The sequence below is a fragment of the Schistocerca cancellata genome, chromosome 10 (genome assembly GCF_023864275.1).
Source record: "Schistocerca cancellata isolate TAMUIC-IGC-003103 chromosome 10, iqSchCanc2.1, whole genome shotgun sequence".
In the NCBI taxonomy this organism is placed as follows: Eukaryota; Metazoa; Arthropoda; class Insecta; order Orthoptera; family Acrididae; genus Schistocerca; species Schistocerca cancellata.
This window is the reverse complement of record NC_064635.1, coordinates 90020103-90043821: the sequence shown is the minus strand read 5'-3', so window position 1 is coordinate 90043821 and position 23719 is coordinate 90020103. Positions and strand designations below refer to the sequence as shown.

Below are 23719 nucleotides of genomic sequence, written 5' to 3'. Positions count from 1 at the left end.
AATCCAACAATCACCAATATTAATATTAATTTCTGTTTTCTTGTTAAGAAGATTTAAATAATTTTTTGTTTTCTCATTAACAGGAGATGAGAATAACTGATATTTCAAAATTTTGTTCATGATGTATTAAGGAAAGAAGTTGTTAATTCGTTTTTAAAATTACTGTTACACAAGCACAATTGCCCCCAATCAAATTATAGTTTTCATCATTGATAGTATTTATTAAATTTTGAATAGTATTTAAAATTGGAATATTTATAGGATAATTTGGTTCATAAATTATTGATTCTCCAAATTCATCATTTGGTTTAAAGGAAAAATATTATTAGTTTCTTTCCAGAGACGATCATCATGTTTAACAAACATTATATCAGCTATATTAAAATTAATATTTATTAAATGAAATGTAATAATTTCAGGATCATTATTAGCAATTGCTTTTCCATTATCTTCAGTAATTTGATTATTAGATACTAAAATTTCATCAATCAAATCTTCTTTACTCATTAATAATCTAATATCAACTTCAATAAGAACAGTCCTTAAAATTTTAGCTTCTTTAATGTGTGTAATGGGTTTCTTTGATTGAATAAATATTTCTAAATTCTTCAAACTATATAGACCAACAGGAATTTCTATTGTTTCTTCATTAGTATATAATTAATTATTTTTTGTTGTAATACTTGGAATTAAAAAAGTTGAAAAAACTAACTACTGGAACATTTTTCTAGGTTTTTCTTTTGAGAATAAATGAACTTTCACTCCATTCAAATAATCTACTCATTTTTATTTAAAAATTTATACAAATGAATGACAGATTGGGAACAAAAAAATCAAATTCCTGAGAAAAATTGAAAATTAACAGTATAAACCTTTACTAAATTCAATAATAGGGCCAAGTGGTTGCAGAAAACAACATTAATGACGGATAATTATATTCTGGCTCCAGGATTGTTAAATTGGAAATAAAGTAATCATTTGTATGTTTATTCCAAAAGTTTAGATCAAACAAAATATAAGAATTCATAGAAATTGAAAATAAAAGTAATTAAAAAATTAATTTTATTGAAATTAATGATAAAATCATTCCATTAGATGAATGTGAACATAATTCAGTTGTAGTTTTTTTTATGGGTTCCTTCTTGAAAATCAAGATATAATTACAGTATACTTTCTTACATGTAGACATATAGGAATATATTGTTTTTACTTTACGAAAACAATTAGTGTGTAGCAAATGTTGTAATAAATCTGAAGTTGGTTTTAAAACAATATGTATGACAAGAAAAATTAATAATGGTTATTTTTTAAACATTAAACATAATTGTTAAACATAAAAACTTTGAACTTAAAAACTTTGAATGGAAATGTCAAACAAAAAAATGAACATATACATTAGACATGAAGACATTGAAAGTAAAGACATTGAACATAAAAGTTGAATGTAAAAACAAAGAACATAAAAATGTTGAACGTAAAGGAAAAAAATTGTTCTATCTTAGCGTTGAGAAACTTCTTCAAAATATGATCCAGAAGTTGTTAACTGCTGAAAAAGCTAAAAGAAATATGAAAATAAAAGAAAAATTAACAGAACAGTTTGAAAATGGAGAAAACAAACAAAAATGTAATATGAGAGATTTTTAAAAAAAGATCACCCAGTTATTGATGCAACCAAACAAGTTAAATGAGGAAATAACGGTTTAGGTTCAAAAATGGCTCTGAGCACTATGGGACTCAACTGCTGAGGTCATTAGTCCCCTAGAACTTAGAACTAGTTAAACCTAACTAACCTAAGGACATCACAAACATCCATGCCCGAGGCAGGATTCGAACCTGCGACCGTAGCGGCCTTGCGGTTCCAGACTGCAGCGCCTTTAACCGCACGGCCACTCCGGCCGGCTAACGGTTTAGGTGATAATGTATTAAAAGGTATTGAAGTTCGACCTATCTAAAAAGAGCACTAGGTCTCTCAAAGACAACAAGATCTAGACTAGTGTACCTGCTAGCGAGAAAGACATTCCTAATTGAAGACATCAGACTTCGATATATGATGCCACACACCAGGGCTTCCAGAAAGCAACTGAAGATCATGGAGGACAAATGAGAAAAAATATGGCCGGAGTTTTACGGCACCGAAGCAATGACGAACCGCTCATGGACAGCACCAAACTTCGAATAGTGACATGTTGTAACTAGACTTTCTACTCACGGCTTTTATCATCTAATCTGCAAAAACAAAACTTATCATGACCCAACTGCAACATGTGTATGTGAACTGTGTAACGAAGCCTGTGAACGATATCACATAGAACTGTGCAGTAAAAGAGTGAAATCGATAAATGAATATGCAAAAATGTAAAATGTAAATGTAAAATGTTAAGCAAAGTAACTGTATATGGGTATTTGGCTGCAATTTTATTAAATAAAAGGTATTGAAGTTGAAAAACAAATGGTTCCTTATAATCAACATTGCATAGAAGAATATATCGATTTTCTAACGACTAAACAATATGATAGTGATAAAGGAGATTGTAGATTAAGTGAATCAGGAGAACATGTCTTATAAATGTAAGGAAGGTTGAAAATACAAAAAGTCAAACTACAAACATCTTAAAAAAATAAATATAAGCGAAAGAATGTTAGAATGTTTCAGTAACAGTGATGACACTGCTTTAGCTTAAGACCTGTTGGTACTTTTAAGTATATGGTAAATATCCAGTTGAATTCAATGGTGATAAATTAAAAACTGTTGAAAAAGAACATAAACATGGTAATTGATTAATGAATATTGTAATTAAAAACAAATTACTGTGGGTGATTTAATTAAAGAATTTCATTCTCTTGATTTGCAAAATCAAAGTGGAATTTTATTCAACTCAAATTCTGTTCATTTTGATAATAATCCAAATAAATTTAATTCAAGTAAGGGAAATAAATATAATTATTTGATAAAAACAATTGTTGAAGATTATTTTTATAGTATTTGAGAAATAAATCTTAATATAAATTTACTGAATTTGGTACATAATTAATTCTTAAAAATTCTTCACAATTTTGATCTCTGTCTCTAATATCATTTATTTTTTGAACATTTTTGAAATTGTGTTCCACTATTTACCATCACAATTATAATCACATAATCTAAAAAATATTAAAAGTAGGTCTTTAATTTTGATTAGTTTTTTGAGGAACAACATGTGATAATAAAATAATGTTTTTCATTTCTTTCATGTAAAATTTGTAGAGTTCTACAGTACATTTCATCTCATTTTTATTTAATTATTCTTAATCTTGTTTAGATATTTTGAATCATGTATTTGTGCTTTATGGATTTGTTTTAATTTGATCTTTAGTTTATATTCGTCATATTTTCTTATTGAAGGTAAAACATCATGAGTAACCGATTTTTAAATGGTATTGGTTCTCTCTTTTGAATTTAATATTAAATACTGTAATCCAGATCAATTAATAAACATTGTCTGGTTTTCAAATTAAGGGTCTTAAATTGTCTAAAGAGTTTTATCATCTCTATTTATGTGTCCAAATGCTTCATCAATTTTTTTATATTCTAAAGTTAAGCTACATCTATTCCTTTCAACCATTGATTATTGTTTCATTAATCATCATCGAAACTATTCATTGTTACATATAAATTTGTTATTTTTTTCTTAAAGCGATTCCATATATATAAGACATATCCTAATTTTTTTACTTTGAAAAATTTTTTCTTTACAAATAGAGAATAAACATAAAATAATTTGTCAATCAAGAAAAAGAAAAACATACAAAAATAAAAATAAGAAAAGAGAATTCACCTTCCAAATGGGTTGTATTGTATGTATAAAATAGAATATAGGGAAAATAAATATGAACATATAACAGAACTTGCTAATAATCGGAATAAAAAATTATTTTTGAAAATTGTAAAAAGCAATTGAAATACTCCTGAATATATTCATAAATGCAACCATAATCAATCAAAATTTCAATTATCAGAAACATAAAGATCGATATTATCAAAAGTTGAATGTTTGATGGAAAATTTGTTTGTAATATGTATCTGAAAATACATCAAAATTTTCTATGTCTAGAAGAAGTATTGAAAACTAATAATTTTTTTATTTTGTTGTTTTTTTTGGTTAATATGCAACTGCTTATTTTCCATAAGGAATCATTGTCATTATAATTTTTTGGGTTTAATTTATAATGACCACATGGTACTTTATTATTTCCATCTTGTAATATAACATGTTTATCTTCATCAGAACTTAAAACAATTTTATTACATTACATTTAAATGATCTAATTAAATTCACTTTTCTATATTGTTTTATTTTGTGATCTAAATAGTTTTTATAATCATCAAAACTAATCTCTCATTTTACAATAAATGTTTTTCTGCTTTATATTTTTCTCTTCTTTATCACCAACTTCATAAGCATTCATTTTCGATCTAATTCTGATTCTAATTATGGATAAGTCTGTAGCAAGAAAGAAGAGGAAAACCGATTTTGAATTGTCCACTAGCGTCGTGACAAAAATATGTATGCACTACTATAATAGCTTAACTACCAATTTGTAACTGTTAAATGTTAGCACTGGCGTCGTTATTTGGAGACTGTACAACTTTGGGATTGTAATATTACTGTATTTCACAATGCATGATGCCGTAAATATAGTTACTAATAAATATCAATTTGTAATCAGGACATAGAAATAGTTGGATTTCCTGTCTCACCCAAAAAACACGTTGAGCAACAAAAATATCTCACAAACGGCGTTGATTGCATTTATTTACAAAATATTCTCAAAATTCTTTCATTATTGGCCAAAATGGCAAAATCATGTCCAATATTGTCACCAGGGCGGTACTCAATTATGAAAAACGGTTCCCATTTGGAATGTTTTGGAGAAGTTTGTGGAGAGTGGAACCCTCTTTCATACGCAATGCTCGTACACTAACCAGACTGTGTTACACCTATGCAGTGTTGCAGCCTGATGACATCCCATACCATTGGAGCTTGCCGAGGGACAAACTGCAACAGGATAACGTTCAACCACACTTGGCACGCAATGTTCAAGACTTCTTTGTCGCCCATTAGACTGCATTGCTGCCTTGGCTTCCCTGTTTTCCTGACTTCTCGCCTGTCAAATACATATTGTAGATGGTTGCGGAATGACTGGCCCAGGATACACCACACACTGCTATAGCAGATCAGGTTTGGCAATATGTGGAACCACCGTACCACCACGCACTGCTATGCCCAATAACACATCCTGAGCCTCTCTGGTTTTCTTGGTATTGCAGTTTGGATGGCCAGCAGTGTACAATATTTTCCAATTAAGTTTAAAAGATGGATTGATTATTGTAGGTGCAGAGATTTTTGTGTGTCACCAAACTGTAGACATGTACATGCAAATAAAAAAAAACCGCAAGTGCAAGTAGAACTCACACTCTGAGGGTTACATACAAACTCAGTTATGTATAGAGACGATAATAGTAATTTCGTATTCCTCAATGGCCTAGTGCAAGAATTTCTATCGGAAGCTACTTTCACAACTTATGTGTCCCTAAATTAACCCATTATCCAACCGGGGAAAAGGGGCCGACAACGTGGAATCCAAACCCCATGTTGTTTGTGGCGACTCTGCACATTGTTCAGAGGCGAAGGCCAGTTTCAAACGGAGACTGGAGAATCAGTTGTCCGACCGAGAATCGATCCTGGGGCCTCTCGGTTTCTAGGCAAGCGTTTTACCGCTAAACCACCAGGTCCGAAATAGTTGGAGATACTTCATTTATAAGTTTGATAAATAAGAGTGTATCGAAATATGTGACAGGTATGGCTGTATCTTTTGATCGCATTGCCTTAGAAATTTAAATTATTTGCACCACCAAGGAACTGTATACGTCGGTGTTTGACACAAGTTTCAACGTTATACTTCCACCCATTTCTGAGAAAAAGTGGTCTTTACAGTTGGCTATATCTTCTGAGGGCCTTAATTTAGATGCTTAAATTTCACACACCGTGATGGAATCGTAGACCCTTATCACCTGACATAACTTTTAACTTGATGCCTGTTCCTGTACCTGAGAAAAAGTTGCCTTAACTGACAGACAGACAGACAATAAATGACAAATAAATATCTTTGTGATATAATTACAAATTAACAATTTTCGAATTCTTTCTTTAATTTGTACTATAAAAATCTTGCTTCTTGTCGAATTCCATGATTCTACGTCAACGGAAAGTACTCTACTGGTTTTCATAGGTGAGTTAGCGAGTATCGAAATACACTACTGGCCATTAAAATTGCTACACCACGAAGATGACGTGCTACGGACGCGAAATGTAACCGACAGGAAGAAGATGCTGTGACATGCAAATGATTAGCTTTTCAGAGCATTCACACATGGTTGGCGCCAGTGGGGACACCTAAAACGTGCTGACATGAGGAAAGGTTCCAACCGATTTTTCATACACAAACAGCAGTTGACTGGCGTTGCCTGGTGAAACGTTGTTGTGAGGCCTCGTGTAAGGAGGAGAAATGCGTACCATCGCGTTTCCGACTTTGATAAAGGTCGGATTGTAGACTAACGCGATTGCGGTTTATCGTTTCGCGACATTGCTGCTCGCGTTGGTCGAGATCCAATGACTGTCAGCATAATATGGAATCAGTGGGTTCAGGAGGGTAATACGGAACGCCGTGCTGGATCCCAACGGCCTCGTATCACTAGCAGTCGAGATGACAGGCATCCTATCCGCATGGCTGTAACGGATCGTGCAGCCACGTGTAGATCCCTGAGTCAACAGATAGGGACGTTTGTAAGACAACAACCATCTGCTCGAACAGTTCGACGACGTTTGCAGCAGCATGGACTATCAGCTCGGACACCGTGACTGAGGTTACCCTTGACGCTGCATCACAGGCAGGAGCGCCTGTGATGGTGTACTCAACGACGAACCTGGGTGCGCGAAAGGCAAAACGTCATTTTTTAGGATTAATCCAGGTTCTGTTTACAGCATCATGATGGTCGCGTCCGTGTATGGCGACATCGCGGTGAACGCACATTGGAAGCGTGTATTCGTCATCGCCATACTGGCGTATCACCCGGCGTGATGGTATGGGATGCCACTGGTTACACGTCTCGGTCACCTCTTGTTCGCATTGACGGCACTTTGAACAGTGGACATAACATTTCAGATGTGTTACGACCCGTGGCTGTACCCTTCATTCGATCTCTGCAAAATCCTACGTTTCAGCAGGATAATGCACGACCGCATGTTCTGGATACAGAAAATGTTCGACTGCTGCCCTGGCCAGCACATTCTCTAGATCTGTCACCAATTGAAAACATCTGGTCAATGGCGGCCGAGCAACTGGCTCGTCACAATACGCCACTCACTACTCTTGATGAACTGTGGTGTTGATGCTGCATGGGCAGCTGTACCTGTATAGACCATCCAAGCTCTGTTTGACTCAGTGCCCAGGCCTATCAAGGCCATTATTACGGCCAGAGGTGGTTGTTCTGGGTACTGGTTTCTCAGGATCTATGCACCGAAATTGCATGAAAATGCAATCACGTCAGTTCTAGTATAATATATTTGTCCAATGAATACCTGTTTATCCTCTGCATTTCTTCTTGGTGTAGCAATTTTAATGTCCAGTAGTGTATGAGACATAAATGGTCGTATCTTTTGATTGCAATGACTTAAAAGCTTAAATGCTTGACACCACCAAGGAAGCATAGAACTTACGATGTGGTATACATTTCTAATTGATATGTTCTTGAGAAAAAGGGTTCTTAACAGTCGCACCAACAGATGGACACCGAAGTGATCCTATAAGGGTCCTGTTTATGGCCTGAGGTACAGAACCCCAAAATGTGGATTAGCAGGATGTGTGAAGTGCGTACACTGAGATGGCAAAAGTCATAGCATACCTCCCAATATCGTGTTGGACTTTCATTTGGCTGGCGTAGTGCAGCAGCTCGACGTGGCGTGGACTCAACAAGTCGTTGCAAGTCCCCCGTATAAATATTGAGCCATGCTGCACCTGTACCCGTCCATAATTGTGAAAATGTTGCCAGTGCTGGATTTTGTGCTCAATATTATGTCCAATAAATGTTCGACAGGATTTGTGTTGGAGGATCTGGGCGCTAAATCATTCCCTCGATTTGTTGAGGATGTTCTTCAGACTAGTCACGAACAACTGTGACACGGTGACATTTTTGGGAACATGAGGTCGATTAATGGCTGCAGATGGTTTCCAAGAAGCCGAAAATAATCATTTCCAGTCAGTGACCGGTTCAGTTCGACCAGAGGATCAAGTCCATTCCACATAAACACGGGCCACAACATTATGAAGCCAACACCAGCATGCACAGTACCTTGTTGACAACTCGGCTCCCTGGCTTCATGGGGTCTCCACCACACTCGAATCCTACCATCACCTCTTTCCTAATGAAATCGGGACTCATATGGCCAGGCCACAGTTTTCCTGTCGTCTAGGATCAAACTGATACCATCAGAGACCCAGGAGATGCACTGCAGACATTGTCGTGCTATTAGGAAAAGGACACACATCGGTCGTCTGCCACCATAGCCCATTAACGCCAAATTTCGCAGCACTGCCCTAGCGGATATGTTCGTCGTACGTTCCCCACTGATTTCTGCATTTCTGCGGTTATTTCACGCAGTTTTGCTTATCTGATAGAATTGACAACTCTACACAAACGCTGCTGCTCTCAGCCGTTAAGTGAAGGTCGTTGGACACTGCACCATCCATGATGAGAGATAAGGGCAGAAATTTCGTGTTATTGACACACCCTCGGATATCGGAATATTTAATTTCCTAATGATCTCCGAAACGGATTGTCCCATGCATCTAGCTCCAACTACCATTCGGTGTTCAAAGTATGTTAATTCTCATCGTGTTGCCGCACTCATGTGGGAAACCTTTTCACATTTATCAACTGAGTCCAAGCGCCAGATCCGTCAGTGTACTTCCCTGTATACCTTGTGTGCGTGATACTACTGCATATCGCTATTACATGATTTTCGTCGCCTCAGTGTACAACACGTATGTATACTGAGAGGTATTTTCTTGCAATTTGTTGTGCTACATGGAGCATTTTGCTACAACTTTACTGTAATCGAGGCTATTTTTTGCTGCAACTTGTAAGTCTCTCTCAATCTCCGATACTGTGGCAGCTCAACTTTTAATTTCACCTACTGTTCTACTAGGTATGTATATATCCTGTGCATGGGCAACTATTTGTTTAAACTTGAGCTACGGTTCTTCTACATGCTCCTGTCCACAGATAAATGTTTTCTGTTGCTCCTTAAGACATGTCTTGACTCCCTGTTTATTTATGTTACTAAACATGTAAATCATTTTAGTTGTTCCTGTACTTTAACAATCTTACTTAGGGTTGCCGAATGTACATTGTTAGCTGCAACAGTATGGAATTTTAACAATAAACCAAATTTTACAATGCAGAATATATTTTTTCACGTTAGGGGTCGCATGTGATAGTAGTTGAGACGAATGTTACGTCAGAAGCTGAGGTGGATTATGTATTTCCACTCCATGCAGGAAGGCACACGGCTTCGTTCATTTTGTCGCAAGCCATCGTGTATTTTAGGGTTTAGAACTGATTTCTGTGTGGAAGTAGTGTGTCCATAATGGATGAGAGTATGACAAATCCCACGAAAAGTAAATTAGATATTCAAACCAGCAGTCACCAGAACAGAAGACTGCACATGTACTGTTCAGTTTGGGAAAAAGAATTTCAAGAACTGTGGCCAGTTCCAGGAAATGCATATAAAGGAAGGTGTACTTTATGTGTTGGAAAAGCTGGAGAGGGTTTTTCCATTTCACACGATGGTGTAACCCATTTAAGGCCTAATTTTAACAGAGTTAACCACAACTGCAGACTCTTGACATCGAAGAAACCACAATGATGTAAAGTCTCTACATGGTGGACTCTGTTGATGCAGAGAAGCTATGTAGTAAATACATGCTAATTTCAACATTTCTGATTTTCAGTATAATGACAGGCCTGTTTAGTAAATTATACAAAGGAGCTGTTAATAGCGCCTTTTTTCGTTTCAGATAACTGCATCTGAGCTTCCATGCTAGTTCACGCAGTTCAACATCATCTTAGCTACACCAGCACTCACTACAGTACGAAAATATTTTCTCAGTTATTCCCAGATTCGACAATGGCAAATAAAATCACATGTTGTAAAACAAAACATGAGGCATTAATAGCTGGTGTTTTGGAACCAAATGTCGTCAATAACTTAATTCTGAAGTTGAAACATTACAAATTATTTGGCATGGGGTTTGACTTCCAACATAGGTAATCAAAAGTCTTACGCTATTTGTGTAATATGAAAAAATGTCGAGAGTTATATGCTCAACTAAAAAATACTCCTCTTAATTGTGTTTAACTATTATTATGGAAATGTGTAGTAAATACAATTTTAAGAAAAGTCAGTGTTGACATATGTGTTCCTATTTTTCCTCACTAAAATCTGGTAAACTTATCTTAACTGCATATTTTACTCAACGTATTTGAGGTTTCTGATGAAATAAAACACAGTTGAAAGAGATGTAAAATAATTTATTTTCACTTTTTTTTAAATTTGGTTTAACATAGAGGATACATTTTGACTAAAGTTCAGTCTTGATCACACCATTTATGTTTCAATGACATAGGTAACCGGTTTCGGTTATTTTTACATAACCATCATCAGACCCATGGCTCCCTTAGGATGGTAGGTGGAGTGGTCAACTGATAGTAGCAGCTGAGGAGAGCTCCGCCTACCATCCTAAGGGAGCCATGGGTCTGATGATGGTTATGTAAAAATAACCGAAACTGGTTACCTATGTCATTGAAACATAAATGGTGTGATCAAGACTGAACTTTAGTCAAAATATAATAATCTATTGATCACTGTATTCCAAAAATGTTTACCAAAATTGTATAGAGGATACAAATAAATGTCCATACACGTACCTCTGCACTAGCGTCAGGTAGTAACACAAATGTGTCATACTTACCATGTGCTGAAGCAAAATTCGTAGCAAAGACTTGTTCTGAAGTTTTCCGATGGGTAAGTTCTGAAAATGCATGCAAGACATTCCATAAAATCTATACACGTAAGGGTGTTACCCAAAAATCACATAAAAGCTACAATAGTGCCGTGGATAGCTGTTGAACACAGCTGTTATCTCTGTTGAATTCTGACCTAATTCACACCATTCATAGTATGACAGCACTTCATTCATGTCAAGAAATTGTGGATTTCCAAAAATTACCACTACATTGCACACTCAACCTGATGGCAAGCCTATATCGAGAAGTTTCTACCCTCTGCTTTCAGTTTGTATGTTGTACGTTTATAGTGCACTACACAATGATCCAGACTCAGTGAGTGGTACAAATGTTGGAGACAGTGGAAACTCAATGCCTGGAAACAGTTCTCTGTGCCAACTTGGTTTCAGGCGCAGCATCAGGAAACCCACATTGTGCTGATTTGATTTCAGTTCCCATCATGGAGCTATCATGTTGAAGAAGGCAGTCATACATGCATTGTTATTTGGTGTAACATATATAAGTTCAAATATGCATGTAATTATGCACCAGCATGAGGCACTGATGCCACTGCATCGTTCATCGTCGGATATAGAAGTAACTTTGGGTGTACCCCAGGGAAGTGTGCTGGGACCTGTAGTTTATTAATGACCTCGCAAACAATATTAATAGTAACCTCATACTTCTTGAAGATGTTAAAGTTACATATAATGAAGTGCTATCTGAAGGAAGCTGGATAAATATTCAACCAGATCTTGATAAGGTTTTCAAGTGGTGCACAGACTGGCAATTTCCATTAAATGTTCAAAAATGTTAAACTGTGCAATACAGCAAAAGAAAAAAAAAACATATTATGACTATCATATCAGTGAGTCACTGCTGGAATCGGCCAACTCATGCAAATACCAGGGTGTAACAATTTGTAGTGATATGAAATGGAACGATCACACAGGGTCAGTCGTGGGTAAAGCAGGTGGTAGGCTCTGGTTTATTGGTGGGCTACTGAGGAACTGTAATCAGTGTACAAAGGAGATTGCTTAGAAATCACTCATGTGACCAGTTCTAAAATATTGTTCAAGTATGTAGGACCTGTACCAAATACGACTAACAGGGGATACTGAACGTATACAGAGAAGGGGAGCAAGAATGGTCACAGCTTTGTTTGATCCATCACAGAAATACTGAAGTGGCAGATTCTTGAAGACAGTGGTAAACTATCCCAAGAAAGTCTACTAACAAATTTTCGAGAAGCGACTTCAAATGATGACTCTAAGAATATAGCACAACCTCCTATGTATTGCTCACATTAGGACCGTGAGGATAAAATTAGAATAATTACAACACACACACAGAGGCATTGAAGCAGTCATTTTTCCCGTGCTCCATATGTGAATGGAACAGGAAGAAACCCTATTAACTGGTACAATGGAACATACTCTCTGCCATGCACTTCACGATGGTTTGCAGAGTATAGATGTAGACGCGGATAATACTGCTTTCTGATGCACAACATCGGTGTCGAAATTGATAACAATGCATTCTTCTTCTGTTGTCTTCTAGCAGGCAAACTTTATAAAAATTATTCAATAAATTATATATTTGCAAGTCACACACCTATATATGATGAACATTAATAAAGCCGACAAGCTGCAGGGAAGGATTGCTGATTGGAAATGGAGGAAAAAAGGTCCTATGAACATGCATCCGGGGCAACATCATTGCCATGGTAGATGGCGCTGATGAATAACATTTCCTCTGACCACGTGTTATGTGTTCCTTGTGCGTTGCAGTCTGTGTGATTAACATAGTGTATAGTAAGAAGCAGAATGGTCCCGTATTCATGTCGGGAAAAAGCCGAGATGGTACAAGCTGATATAGTGTTTGTGTATGGCCAAGTAGATGGAAACAATCGAGAGGCAGCACCGTTATACCAGAGCAAGTACGCTGTCTTGGCTGAATGTGGTAATGAAATAGGCCACTCGCCAGTACTGCTGACGTTACGTCAAACACTCCAGCCTGGCGGGCTTGTGACACTGGCCACAGGCAAAAGGCAAAGAACCGCTAATGCCGCAGTGCAGTATGACTAAGAGTGAAGTAACATCTTGTAAGCTGGAGCAATTGCAAATAGGAAAGTGCCTAGCAACCCATGCTCCATGCTGAGCCCTGCAGCCAGCTGGAAAACGCTGATGGGACAGGACGAGTATGTGGAACAAATACACTCATTACCCCCAGTAAGGCAACATCAGAAGTGGCCACAGGCAAAACGCAAAGAACCGCGAATGCCGCAGTGCAGTATGACTAAGGGTGATGTAACATCTTGTAAGATGGAGCAATTGCAAATAGGAAAGTGCCTATTAACCCATGCTCAGTTCAGAGCCTTGAAGCCAGCTGGAAAACGCTGATAGGTCAGGACGAGTATACGGAACAAATACACTCATTACCCCCAGTAAGACAACATCAGAAGCGTATAAATAACACTGGCCAGCAAAAAAATGAATGCTTCCTTCACTTCATGAGTCAAATCACACTAATTTTTGGTTGAAGAAAAAAATTTACTATCCCCAGTTTTCGTGAAGGTTTAAATATTTGATTTTAGCGGATTAAGAGAAAATGATATATTTAAATTAAATATGTCAACGACATTGAACGTCCAGATGGATTTTTTAATGAGGATTATACCTCAAGCATCGTAAATTGATGGAAGAACTGGCAGGTTGTTGGGTCTGAAAGGTATCACGTGGTGACTTCATGAGCTAGGTGTCTTTTGGCTTTCCTCTTGCGAGTGAGTTAGGAGCATTACTACAGAGAGACCAGCAGTAATCTATAAGCATTGCTTCAGTCCAATGGCCCTGATATCTCTGTTCCACTACAGTAATTTCTTGATGGAGTCTTTCCCGTGTTCATCACTGACAGTTCCACAACAAGGAGAGAAAAAGTGTTGATGGGGTTGCGGGAAATGTACCTTAAGGGATATGTTGCATCCGAGTTACTGGTATGTTTGCAGGAGTGGTGCCAGCAACTCAGGATACTTGTCGTCTCTTTCGTTGCCTAAAAGTCCTGGAATAATTTACTTGAAGGTTTCCCAAGCTTCCTTTTCTTTCCACCTCAAAACTCTATGAAACGCTGGATCCTTTACAAGCTGCTACATTTGTGGCTCAACAGAAATACCTTCTAACCTTTGCGTTAGGCAATCCTACAGCAGTCGCGTGAATTTGTGTTACGTTATTGATCGAATGAGTGCAGGTGGCACCCACTATTATTTTCAATGTTCTTTTTAAAAACGATGACGAAAAATAGGATATATCCTTGCATAATAATATAGGATTCAGTTAATTACTCAATTCTACATTTGAATGCGCTATATTTATTATAATGTCCACACATAAACTATTTTAGTGAAAACAGACAAAGGTGAACCTGTATTGCAGTAAAAATGAATAATAGCTGTAGACTGTGAACCATTCACTGCAGAACCTGTACATGAGCCTCACAAATACAACAACTAAACCAATATTTACAAAATTAATTTCTGACATGTATGCTATTTCATTCCGCTGTGTCTAATCAACTGACAAAAACTTTCTTCAAATGATTAGGGCAGGACCATCTATCGCACCTAACACACCACTTTCTGATTCATTTGTCCCGTGATCTACCACGCCCGTAACTTCTTCGTCTTTCCCTTTGTTTCCTCTTGCAGCCTGTATACAGTCTTCCATTCCAAGCAGTGAAACTCCACACGCCTCCAGGCCTCCTTCGGATCCTGTGGTGCTTGACATATCCCTTCTGTTTGGGGCTTTGTAAGTTCCCATGCAGGTTTGGTTAGGAAAGTAGTTCTGTTCAGTGCTTTATCTTCCTTTTTACTGAATTTATCAATGCAAAATACATTTATTGCAGCAAAGTTTAATAATTCCAAATCATTACGCCAAATTTTGTCACGTAGTATATGCTATGATCCCCTGTATCGCTATCGATAACATCGTCGTGGTGCACTGTAGAAATTACAACGACAGCTTTATTATTCTTAGGGACAGTACGACACAACGGTGTTGTCCTTTTGAAAGCCTTAAATTGTTGGGTTGTCTGTTCTTTCTTTCTTTGGAAGAAACTCCAAGGGTACTTCTCGTTTATTTTGGCGAAGTGTTCCCACATGAGTAAGACCCCTATCTTTGAGACTTTTAGTAAGAGAATACGGCGAAAACCTGTTATCGGCTATTCCATTCCTGTTTGTGCCTGCAGTTGGCTCCATCATTCTTATTACTACAACATGTGGGCTACTGATTCGCTTATAAGATCTATCGGGCTGCGACCCAACATAGTTTTCAAGTATATTACACAATTTTGAGTATGCATACGTACGTATAAACGCAGTGATATAGGCACTAAACACTAAAAAATAAATAACTCACCTATCAAAATAGGAACCGAAATGGTAGCACCAGTAGTTGTATGGGTGATAGTTGTCAACCAGAGCACACAATGTGGATGAATTTATTTTGATACTCCCTAATAATAGCTACATTCAAACAGTGATGAAATATAAACCTTTAAAGTGCAGCTCGACGCTATACACGTTCACGTCTGTGGACAATCCGTTCGGGCGATAACATAACAAAAAGAAAATCGCTGGGTCACCTGCGTAATTACTCAAGGGTTGATGTGGGAAGTTTGCCTCGTAAGTACTTAAGGGTTCATTGCTTTGACAAAATTTTTCATCAACCCCAGCTTTATATGTATGGGTGGAAGAATAACATCTTCTAGGTCCACGAGAAGCTCAGAAATGGTGTTTTTATCGCTAGGGTTAAGATTTCTTGTAAGCAAATGTGTTTGGATACAACGTGATTTTCTATCCCTATGATCACATACACAAAAAAGCAGCAGTATCTAGTGCAGCCTAATTGCATACTAAGAGAGCAACTACGACTTTTAGATCACCACATATTTACCATTTGTGTTCAGCATATTTGATTGTCTTCGTGGGCTTTCACGTTTGCATAAGTCTCCTTCACGCGAACTCCACAACCAAGAAGAACAGAAGGAAGACGGTTGCTGCTGTGAAGTAATAAAGCTTTCAAACTTAGCTTATATGAGTCTATGAACAGCCTCCATTCCATAGGATCAGGGTTCACATCCAAAGATTTCATCAAACCATTAATACTGCAGTAAACAACAAGATTCCTCTGACGTTGTCTGTTATGTGAGACTCTGAAATTGTGTTGGAGAAGGTTTAATTGCTGTAATCTTGACTCTAAAAGTTCTGCTTTCTCATTTGACAAACCCAGGTCTTGAATGAGATCATTCAATCTTGATTGACTCAGTCGGTGTGGTTTATTATCTTTGTCCTCAAAATCAGTGTCATGGGACGCGCAAAGCTCTCTGGGTTCTTCTTCTACACTGTCTTCATGTTCTATTCCCACCTCAAAGTTCCGGGGTGCTGCAGGAACTGGTAATCTGAATGGAGAATAGGTCGAATAGCGTCTTGAAAATTTGGTATTGAATTGCTCTTCTTGCCTTTCATTATGAACTCCGCCCTTATAGATGGAGTCAAGTAGGAATAGCAGTTACCTACGTGGCTTGTAGGTTCCTGCCAAACCACAGACATAGCTAAAGCCATAGATCTCTTTCTTTTTTTCAGCCATTCTCGTAGTACTACAGGACAAGAGCTGCATCACATATGTGGGGCCCATTATTTAGCCTGGTCCCTGACCTTCATACCAAAATAATGCCAATAGACAGCCTACACAATAAGTGTCAGATTCAGTTTCTGTGATGAAAATGTTACTTCACAACAAACGTAAGAAAAGTTCTTCACAGAATTTACACATTTATGTGGCTTGTTAATAAAGTTTGCACCTTAAAAGAATCAAAGCACCAGAAATTCTGCACTAATGACAACAGCAACAATATGTACGTTTATGACCTACAAACAGCTGAAGAACATTGTGCTTTGTCAATTGACAGGTGTGCTAATTTCAAAATCAAAATTTTCCCCCGACAGAAAATGGAAACTCTAAAAAAATGACATGGTATTTTAGCGCCAAAACAAGAGCTAATCGGTAATTTTGGTGGAAATACACAAGAACCAGCTATTTTTCAACCAAAAACATTTTCAGTGTGGGCAAGTGTAATCGTGCCTAGAGGCTCTAGGTATTCGGTTGCGCCGCCATTCCGTCTGCTTCTTGAGCCAGAGAGAATGGCAGCCTGTTGAGTTTAAGAGAAATCACGACTACTTCTTAGGAGGTAAATTGTCTTGAGACCGAGAAGCTTATGACCACGAATCAACATGGTTTTAGATAGCATCGCTCATGCGAAATTCAACTAGACCTTTTCTCACATGATACAATGCGAGCTATTGGTGAAGGAAAACGAGCAGATTTCATATTTCTAGATTTCCGGAAAGCATTTGACACGATGCCCCACTGCATACTGTTACCGAAAGTATCAGCAGATATGTGAGAGGCTCGAAGACTTTTTAAGTTACAGAACCCAATATGTTGTACTCGACGGCGAGTGTTCATCAGAGACAAGGGTAACGTCAGGTGTGCCCTAGGAAAGTGTTGTAGCACTGCAGTTGTTCCTGTACAGGTAAATGATTTAGCAGACAGGGTTGGCATCAGTCTGCGGTTGTTTGCTGATGATGTTGTGATGTACGGTAAGGTGTAGAAGTTGAGTGACTGTATGAGGATACAAGGTGACTTAGAGAAAATTTCTAGTTGGTGTGATGAATTTAGAAAAAATGTAATTCGGATGAATAGGAAAAGAGATCCATAATGTTTGGTTACAGCATTAGTAGTGTCCTGCTTGATACAGTCACATAGTTTAAATATCTGGGCGTAACGCTGCAAAGCGATATGAAATGAAACGAGCACGTGAGGACTGTGCTACGAAAGGCGAATGGTCGACGCTGGTTTATTGAAAGAACTTAAATAAATAGTGGTTCATCTGTAAAGGAGACCACGTAAAGGTCGCTCGTGCGACCTATTCTTGAATACTGCTCAAGTGTCTGAAATCTGTAGCAGCTGTGATTAAAGGAAGTCATCAAAGCATCGAGCGAGGGGGTGCAGTGGTTAACACACTGGGATGATTCCTGTTAAAGGACGCAACCGACTCCCTTTCCTATCCTTCCCTAATCCGATGGGACCGGCGACTGATGATTCGCCATTTGATCCCCTCCTCCGAATCAACCAACCAATCAACATCAAAACACTTCAGAGGTGGGCTGCTTGATTTCTTCCAGTAGGTCCAAACGTAAGTGCTATGGAGATGCTTCAGGATCTAAAATGGGAATCGCTGGAGGAAAGATGATGTTATTTTTGAGGAACACTATTGAGAAAATTTAGAGAACCGGCATTTGAAGCTAACTACCAAACTATTCTACTGCCGCCAACGTACATTTCACTTAAGAAACGCGATGATAAGAGTAGAGACATTAGGGCTCGTATGGAGGCATTTAGGCAGTTGTTTTTCCCTCGCACTATGTGCGAGTGGGATACGCTGTAGGGAGACTTGCTGAGTATCTATGCAGATGTAGATTTAGATGATGAAGATTTGCTGGCTGCTCACCCAGTCACCAACCAAGTTCTACTCTGATGCATGCCATACTTGTGGCCTAACAGCTGCTGGACTTGGGAAATTTTACTGATGCGAGGACCTGGCGACCCCCACCCTGTGAGGGTTTTTCGTTGACAATCCAGCTAGGAGAGGAGCGTCCTCGTGGCCTCCTAGCCGCCTAAACGTCATCAGCCACCATCCTTATCAAATCCTGGTGCATCACCAGGGCGCTGCTGCTTGACATCGAATATCTAGTAGCAGCTATAGCTCTAAGTGCACAGCAGGGGCATCACATATAAATGCGTGGGTACACAGAAAGCCAAATTCCAGAGGTCCTGAGTGGGCCATGCCCATTTCTTCACTGGCTCACAGGTGATACGGCACGTGGTAGCAGCCACCTGTGGTCCAAGGCAACCAATGTTATGGGCGCCACTGGGGCATCAGCACATTTCACAACTGGTGCACTCACACGTGAACTATGTGGATCCAGGACAATGGATGTCACCAGCGCCACTAGGGGATCGGCGCATTCCACAATTGGCTGTTCTAACATATGTGCTGCGTGGACCCAGGGCAACGAATGTCAAGGGCACCACTGGGGCATCAGCACATTCCACAACCGGCTACGCTGAGATGCATGATGTTTGGATCCAGGGCAAAGAATGTCATGGGCGACACTGTGGCATCAGCAAATTCCACAACTGGCTGCACTGACATGCATGCTGTGTGGATCCAGGGCAACTAATGTCGTTGGTGCCACTGTGGTATCAGCACGCCCCACAACCAGCTGCACTGACATGCATAGTGTGTGGACCCAGGGCAACGAATCACAGGCGCCACTGGGGCAATAGCACATCCCACAACCGGCTGCACTGAGATGTGCACTGTATGAACCCAGGGCAATGAATGCCACAGGCACTGTTGGGTCATCAGCATACTGCACAACTGGCTGTATTGATATGTGCACTATTTGCCCTCGAGGATGGCCGATGTGCCGTACATTGCTTCTAGAAGTAAACACGTCTTAATGCTGCCACTGTTTCAATGTGCGCCCCAGCGCAAATCAGCCCTCCCCTGCACCATTTCCCTCATTCATCATGATGTGTTGCGGCCCTGAATAGGCTGGGTAGTTATAGATAGTGTCAGTAAGTGGCCGTTCCACTCCCTCTCTTGATAATTTATGTCTGGAAGTGTCTCTCCTACGTCCAAACGCTGCAGTTCGGTGAGAGAAGCAATTCTTGAGTGACTCGGCACCCGAGTGCTGTAGTTTGATGCTGAGTAGTGAAAACTGGGTACTTTGGTAATTACGTATGTGCAGTGGTATTAGCATATCTCCAGTTTGTCAAGGACATAGCCAGGATTTTGTCATGGGAGGGGTCTCTGATTTTTCTGAAAATCTCCTTAAAGAATAATTAACCATTTAATTCGAAAATTATTTCGCAGTTTTCACCAAGCAGAGATATAATCTCATTGCTTAGGAGTGCTGTATTTTGGCAAACAACTACGAAGCACTCATGCTCCAAGGACATTTTACACTCTTCTTCTTTCAGTCTGGATTTGAGCTGAAAAAGTTAGCAGGAGTGCTAATTTTTTGGAACATCGTGATTATTACCGACAGGGCTTTTGGAATAAAGGGATCTCTGATCCACAGAGAAGGTAGAATAATTTTTTGTGGCGGACGTGAAAGGATCTGGAAGTATTCAATCTTACACTCTCCCAAATTTTCCTATTTAAGTGTGCGTCTGTCACATCTTGCAATGTAAGAAGGATCATTTTCTGCACTCAACAATGTCCTGGCAGACAAGAATTTGGATTATTATTAATTTATCATATGGTTTTTAGTGCTGGGAGTCTTTGAAGAGATGCTCAGCTCGCCTTCGATGCAGCTCTTTTCTTTTAATCAGAGGGTCTCCATCTTTAAGATAATTATGAGGGTCGTCCAATAAGTAATGCGCCAATTTTTTTTTCTCGGAACATATTTATTGTTAAGAGTCAGAATTTGGTGACAATATGCATAAAAATGTCATGTCCGTGTCCTATTTTTCTATGCAGTCGCCATCACGTTCTATGGACGTACACCAACGTTGTGGAAGAGCATGTATTCCCTGTAGGTAAAAGCTCTTGTCCTGTAGGCGCAGCCATGTTTTCACTGCATAACCGACACTCCCATCATCTTCAAAGTGTGTAGAGCCAATTGAAGAGTTTTTTTGCGCCAGTCGGCATGAATAACGGCATCTGGACGATTCAACATGTCTGGAGCAGTGGCTGCGACAGGACTTCCCGAGCGTGGTTAATCATGGAGCTCTGTTTCTGCATTTCCTGAGATTGTAACTTTCTTTACCCACCACCGAACTGCACTCATATCAACTGCAGCAACGCCATACATTTAACACAAACGTTTATGGATGTTCACCACGGTTTCTTTTTCTGCACACAAGAATTCAATAACAGCATGCTGCTTACAGCGTGAGTCGTATGTAGACGCCATTTTGACGCTGTCCTACGGCTCTGTCATCTGCCAGAGCGGTTCGAAACTTCACCGGCGCACAGGTCAAACATCAAATGTGAAGCACCAGCAAGGACGTTTATCTATGTGTATTAACCGCTTTAAAACAAAACAAAAAAAATGTGGGGCAATACTTATTGAACGACCCTCGTAGAATGTCAGGAAAGAAAGGTATTCAGGATGGACTGGCTGTGGCCTACAGTAAGGGGTCAACCTGGGCATTTGCCTAAATTGAAAATGGAAGCCCACAGAAAACCATTTTCGACATTGTTGGCAGATAGATTGAGATCACTTTCTCTCTTGAATCCAGAGATTGTGAACTCAGCCGCTCAACATGCAGAGCTACCACAAGTTGGTGCATAATTTGGAAAAAAGTGGTTGTTGTACATCGTTTTAAAATAAAATAAAATGCATCACACCAAAAGACTGATTTCCGAAACTGCATGCTTTTCCTTTAATTGTGCATGTTTAGTCATCTGATAGTGTATGAATGAATACATATTTAAAGATTTTTCTGGTTTCAGTTATTATGGTACGGTATTACAAGAGCTTAAATAGATTTTGGACGAAACAGGGAGGGAGGGAGGGATGGATGGATGGATGGATGGAGAGCGCAGTCGCCAAAGACGAATTCAACGCCCACTGAAAAAATCTTTTAGAAATGAAAGAATGTGTTGTCATCACGTACTCCTTCCGCTCCCTACAAATCCCTCGCCATTTTTCCGTATCGGTACTGGTTTTCGTAACTGAGGTCAGCCCATGTTACCATATTGGGCGATATTTTGTCATTTGGACTACTAAGAATATAGAGCAGATTTTTTAAAGATATGCAGCAATCTTCATTCGGGCGATATTTTTGTTGTTCGATGCGATTTTTGGGCGACATAGACAAATCCAAGTGTATTTTTATGCATTGAATTTAATTTAATGTCATTTGAAATGATATTTACCATTTTACTGCCCTGTGAAATACTGAAATACTGCAACCACAAGATTCTACCAGCCTCCAGATAACGACTCCAGTGCTAACATTAAACTGCTATGGATTAGTGATCAGGTTGTTATAGTAGTGCGTACATATTTTGAACTTACCATAACGATAGCGGATAAATAACAATCGGTTTTTCTCTTCTTTCTTGTTACAAACTTGTCCATAACTGGAAACTATCACAACAGCACACAGCACAAAAACCATAAACGGAAGTACTTGCATTAAATTCAGCTGCAATTTAAACCTGAACTGTAACAAAACAGCAACTGAATTCAAGCATGACCAACAACCAGTCTTCGCTAAAGTAGGGATGGGCGATAGCTGATAGTGCTATGTATATACAGAAAGTTTAAATCTATCGTTGACATTGCTGATTATAAGTGCGTATCCTTTCTTCGTCGTATGACTGAAAATCAGCTCTCAGTTTCACTACACGCAAACTAGGTCGAGCGTAATTTCCATTTGGTGATTGGTGGTGGTGGTGGTGGCGGTGTGCGGGGGGGGGGGGGGGGGGGGGAGGCGGGAGGGGGGCGGTCTGGAGCCCTTGGACCACCCATTTGACGTTACGTTTGTGAAACCAAGTGAACCTATGGACTTGTCATTATTTAAGGGGAATGGTAGACCCGATAATCTAGTACCAGTAAGGTGGTAGTTTAGTAATCTTGCAGGGGGCACGAATTATCGTGCACTAAGACTGAGCGAAATGATAGAGATACATGCTGCTACTGCTATGGAGCCTGTTGTTGCTCTAACAGAACAAGTGTGGGTGTTACAAAACGAAAATTCTCGCCAAAAGCAGGCACACAAGGAACTCCTTCGTAGATTTGTCACTTTGAAACCCGCTCAGTTTCAATCACACTCTGAGTGATGGAAAAATAAGGCAGAGTTGGGGGTAATTTCGTCTTATTTGGAGCCTGTGGTAGACTCACTTATCAATCTATTTTCGATTAAAACAGTGGAATATGTGTCCGTATTCATTAGTGACATTACAGCTACTGCTGCAATGAGCGATTGATCAGTTGAGGTAACCCTTCGTGTGGCTAACTTGCGTTTAACAGGAGAAGACAAACATGTATTATATCACGAGATTCTCATTAAAGCATAGTCGTTTCGGCAGCGTTGCCAAAAACAAAATAATACACGGATTTTAAGTGAGAAGCTCAGTACATTGTCTTTCATACTTAAGGAGTTGGAAGAAATCTTTTCGACCAGGATTTGGAAAGTCAATGAGCGTATATATGTTGCTACATAGAATGCAGAGGAAGATAAGGTGTTACTGCAGGAAACAGAAAACAGAGCGTTGAACGTATTCTTGCGCGGAATACCAGCAGAAATATTAGGAAGAGTTCGTATTGAGGATCTTAGTGATTTAACAGCTGATCATAGAATTGCAGTGCAGTTAGAGAAGATAGACTTTCCCATGAAGCAACGGGTAGATCACCGTGCATCCCCTTCAGAGCTCAAATGTTAAAAGTGTTGTCGAAAGAGCCATACACAGAAAGAGTGTCAGAAATCGGCGTGCTACGAGTGGAAGAGTGAGCCACCGAACATCGGACTGTTGGAATGG

General features: G+C 39.0%; 1 protein-coding gene across 3 annotated transcripts in view; it reads right to left on the bottom strand.

The window, feature by feature from the left end:
* Positions 1–23719, bottom strand: part of LOC126106537 (zinc finger protein 239-like) — a 376855-nt gene that overhangs the window by 95716 nt on the left and 257420 nt on the right. Inside the window, exons 9-10 of one of the 3 annotated variants that reach the window (XM_049912874.1) lie at positions 11071–11130; positions 1499–1555 (exon numbers count right to left, since the gene is read on the bottom strand). The exons of 1 other annotated variant lie outside the window; for it this stretch is intronic. In XM_049912874.1, the coding sequence (XP_049768831.1) occupies positions 1540–1555; positions 11071–11130 (76 nt within the window). In that variant the 3' untranslated portion in view covers positions 1499–1539. Of the gene's footprint in view, positions 1–1498; positions 1556–11070; positions 11131–23719 lie in introns of those variants that run through there. One more of the 3 variants, XM_049912876.1, reaches the window with a different exon arrangement.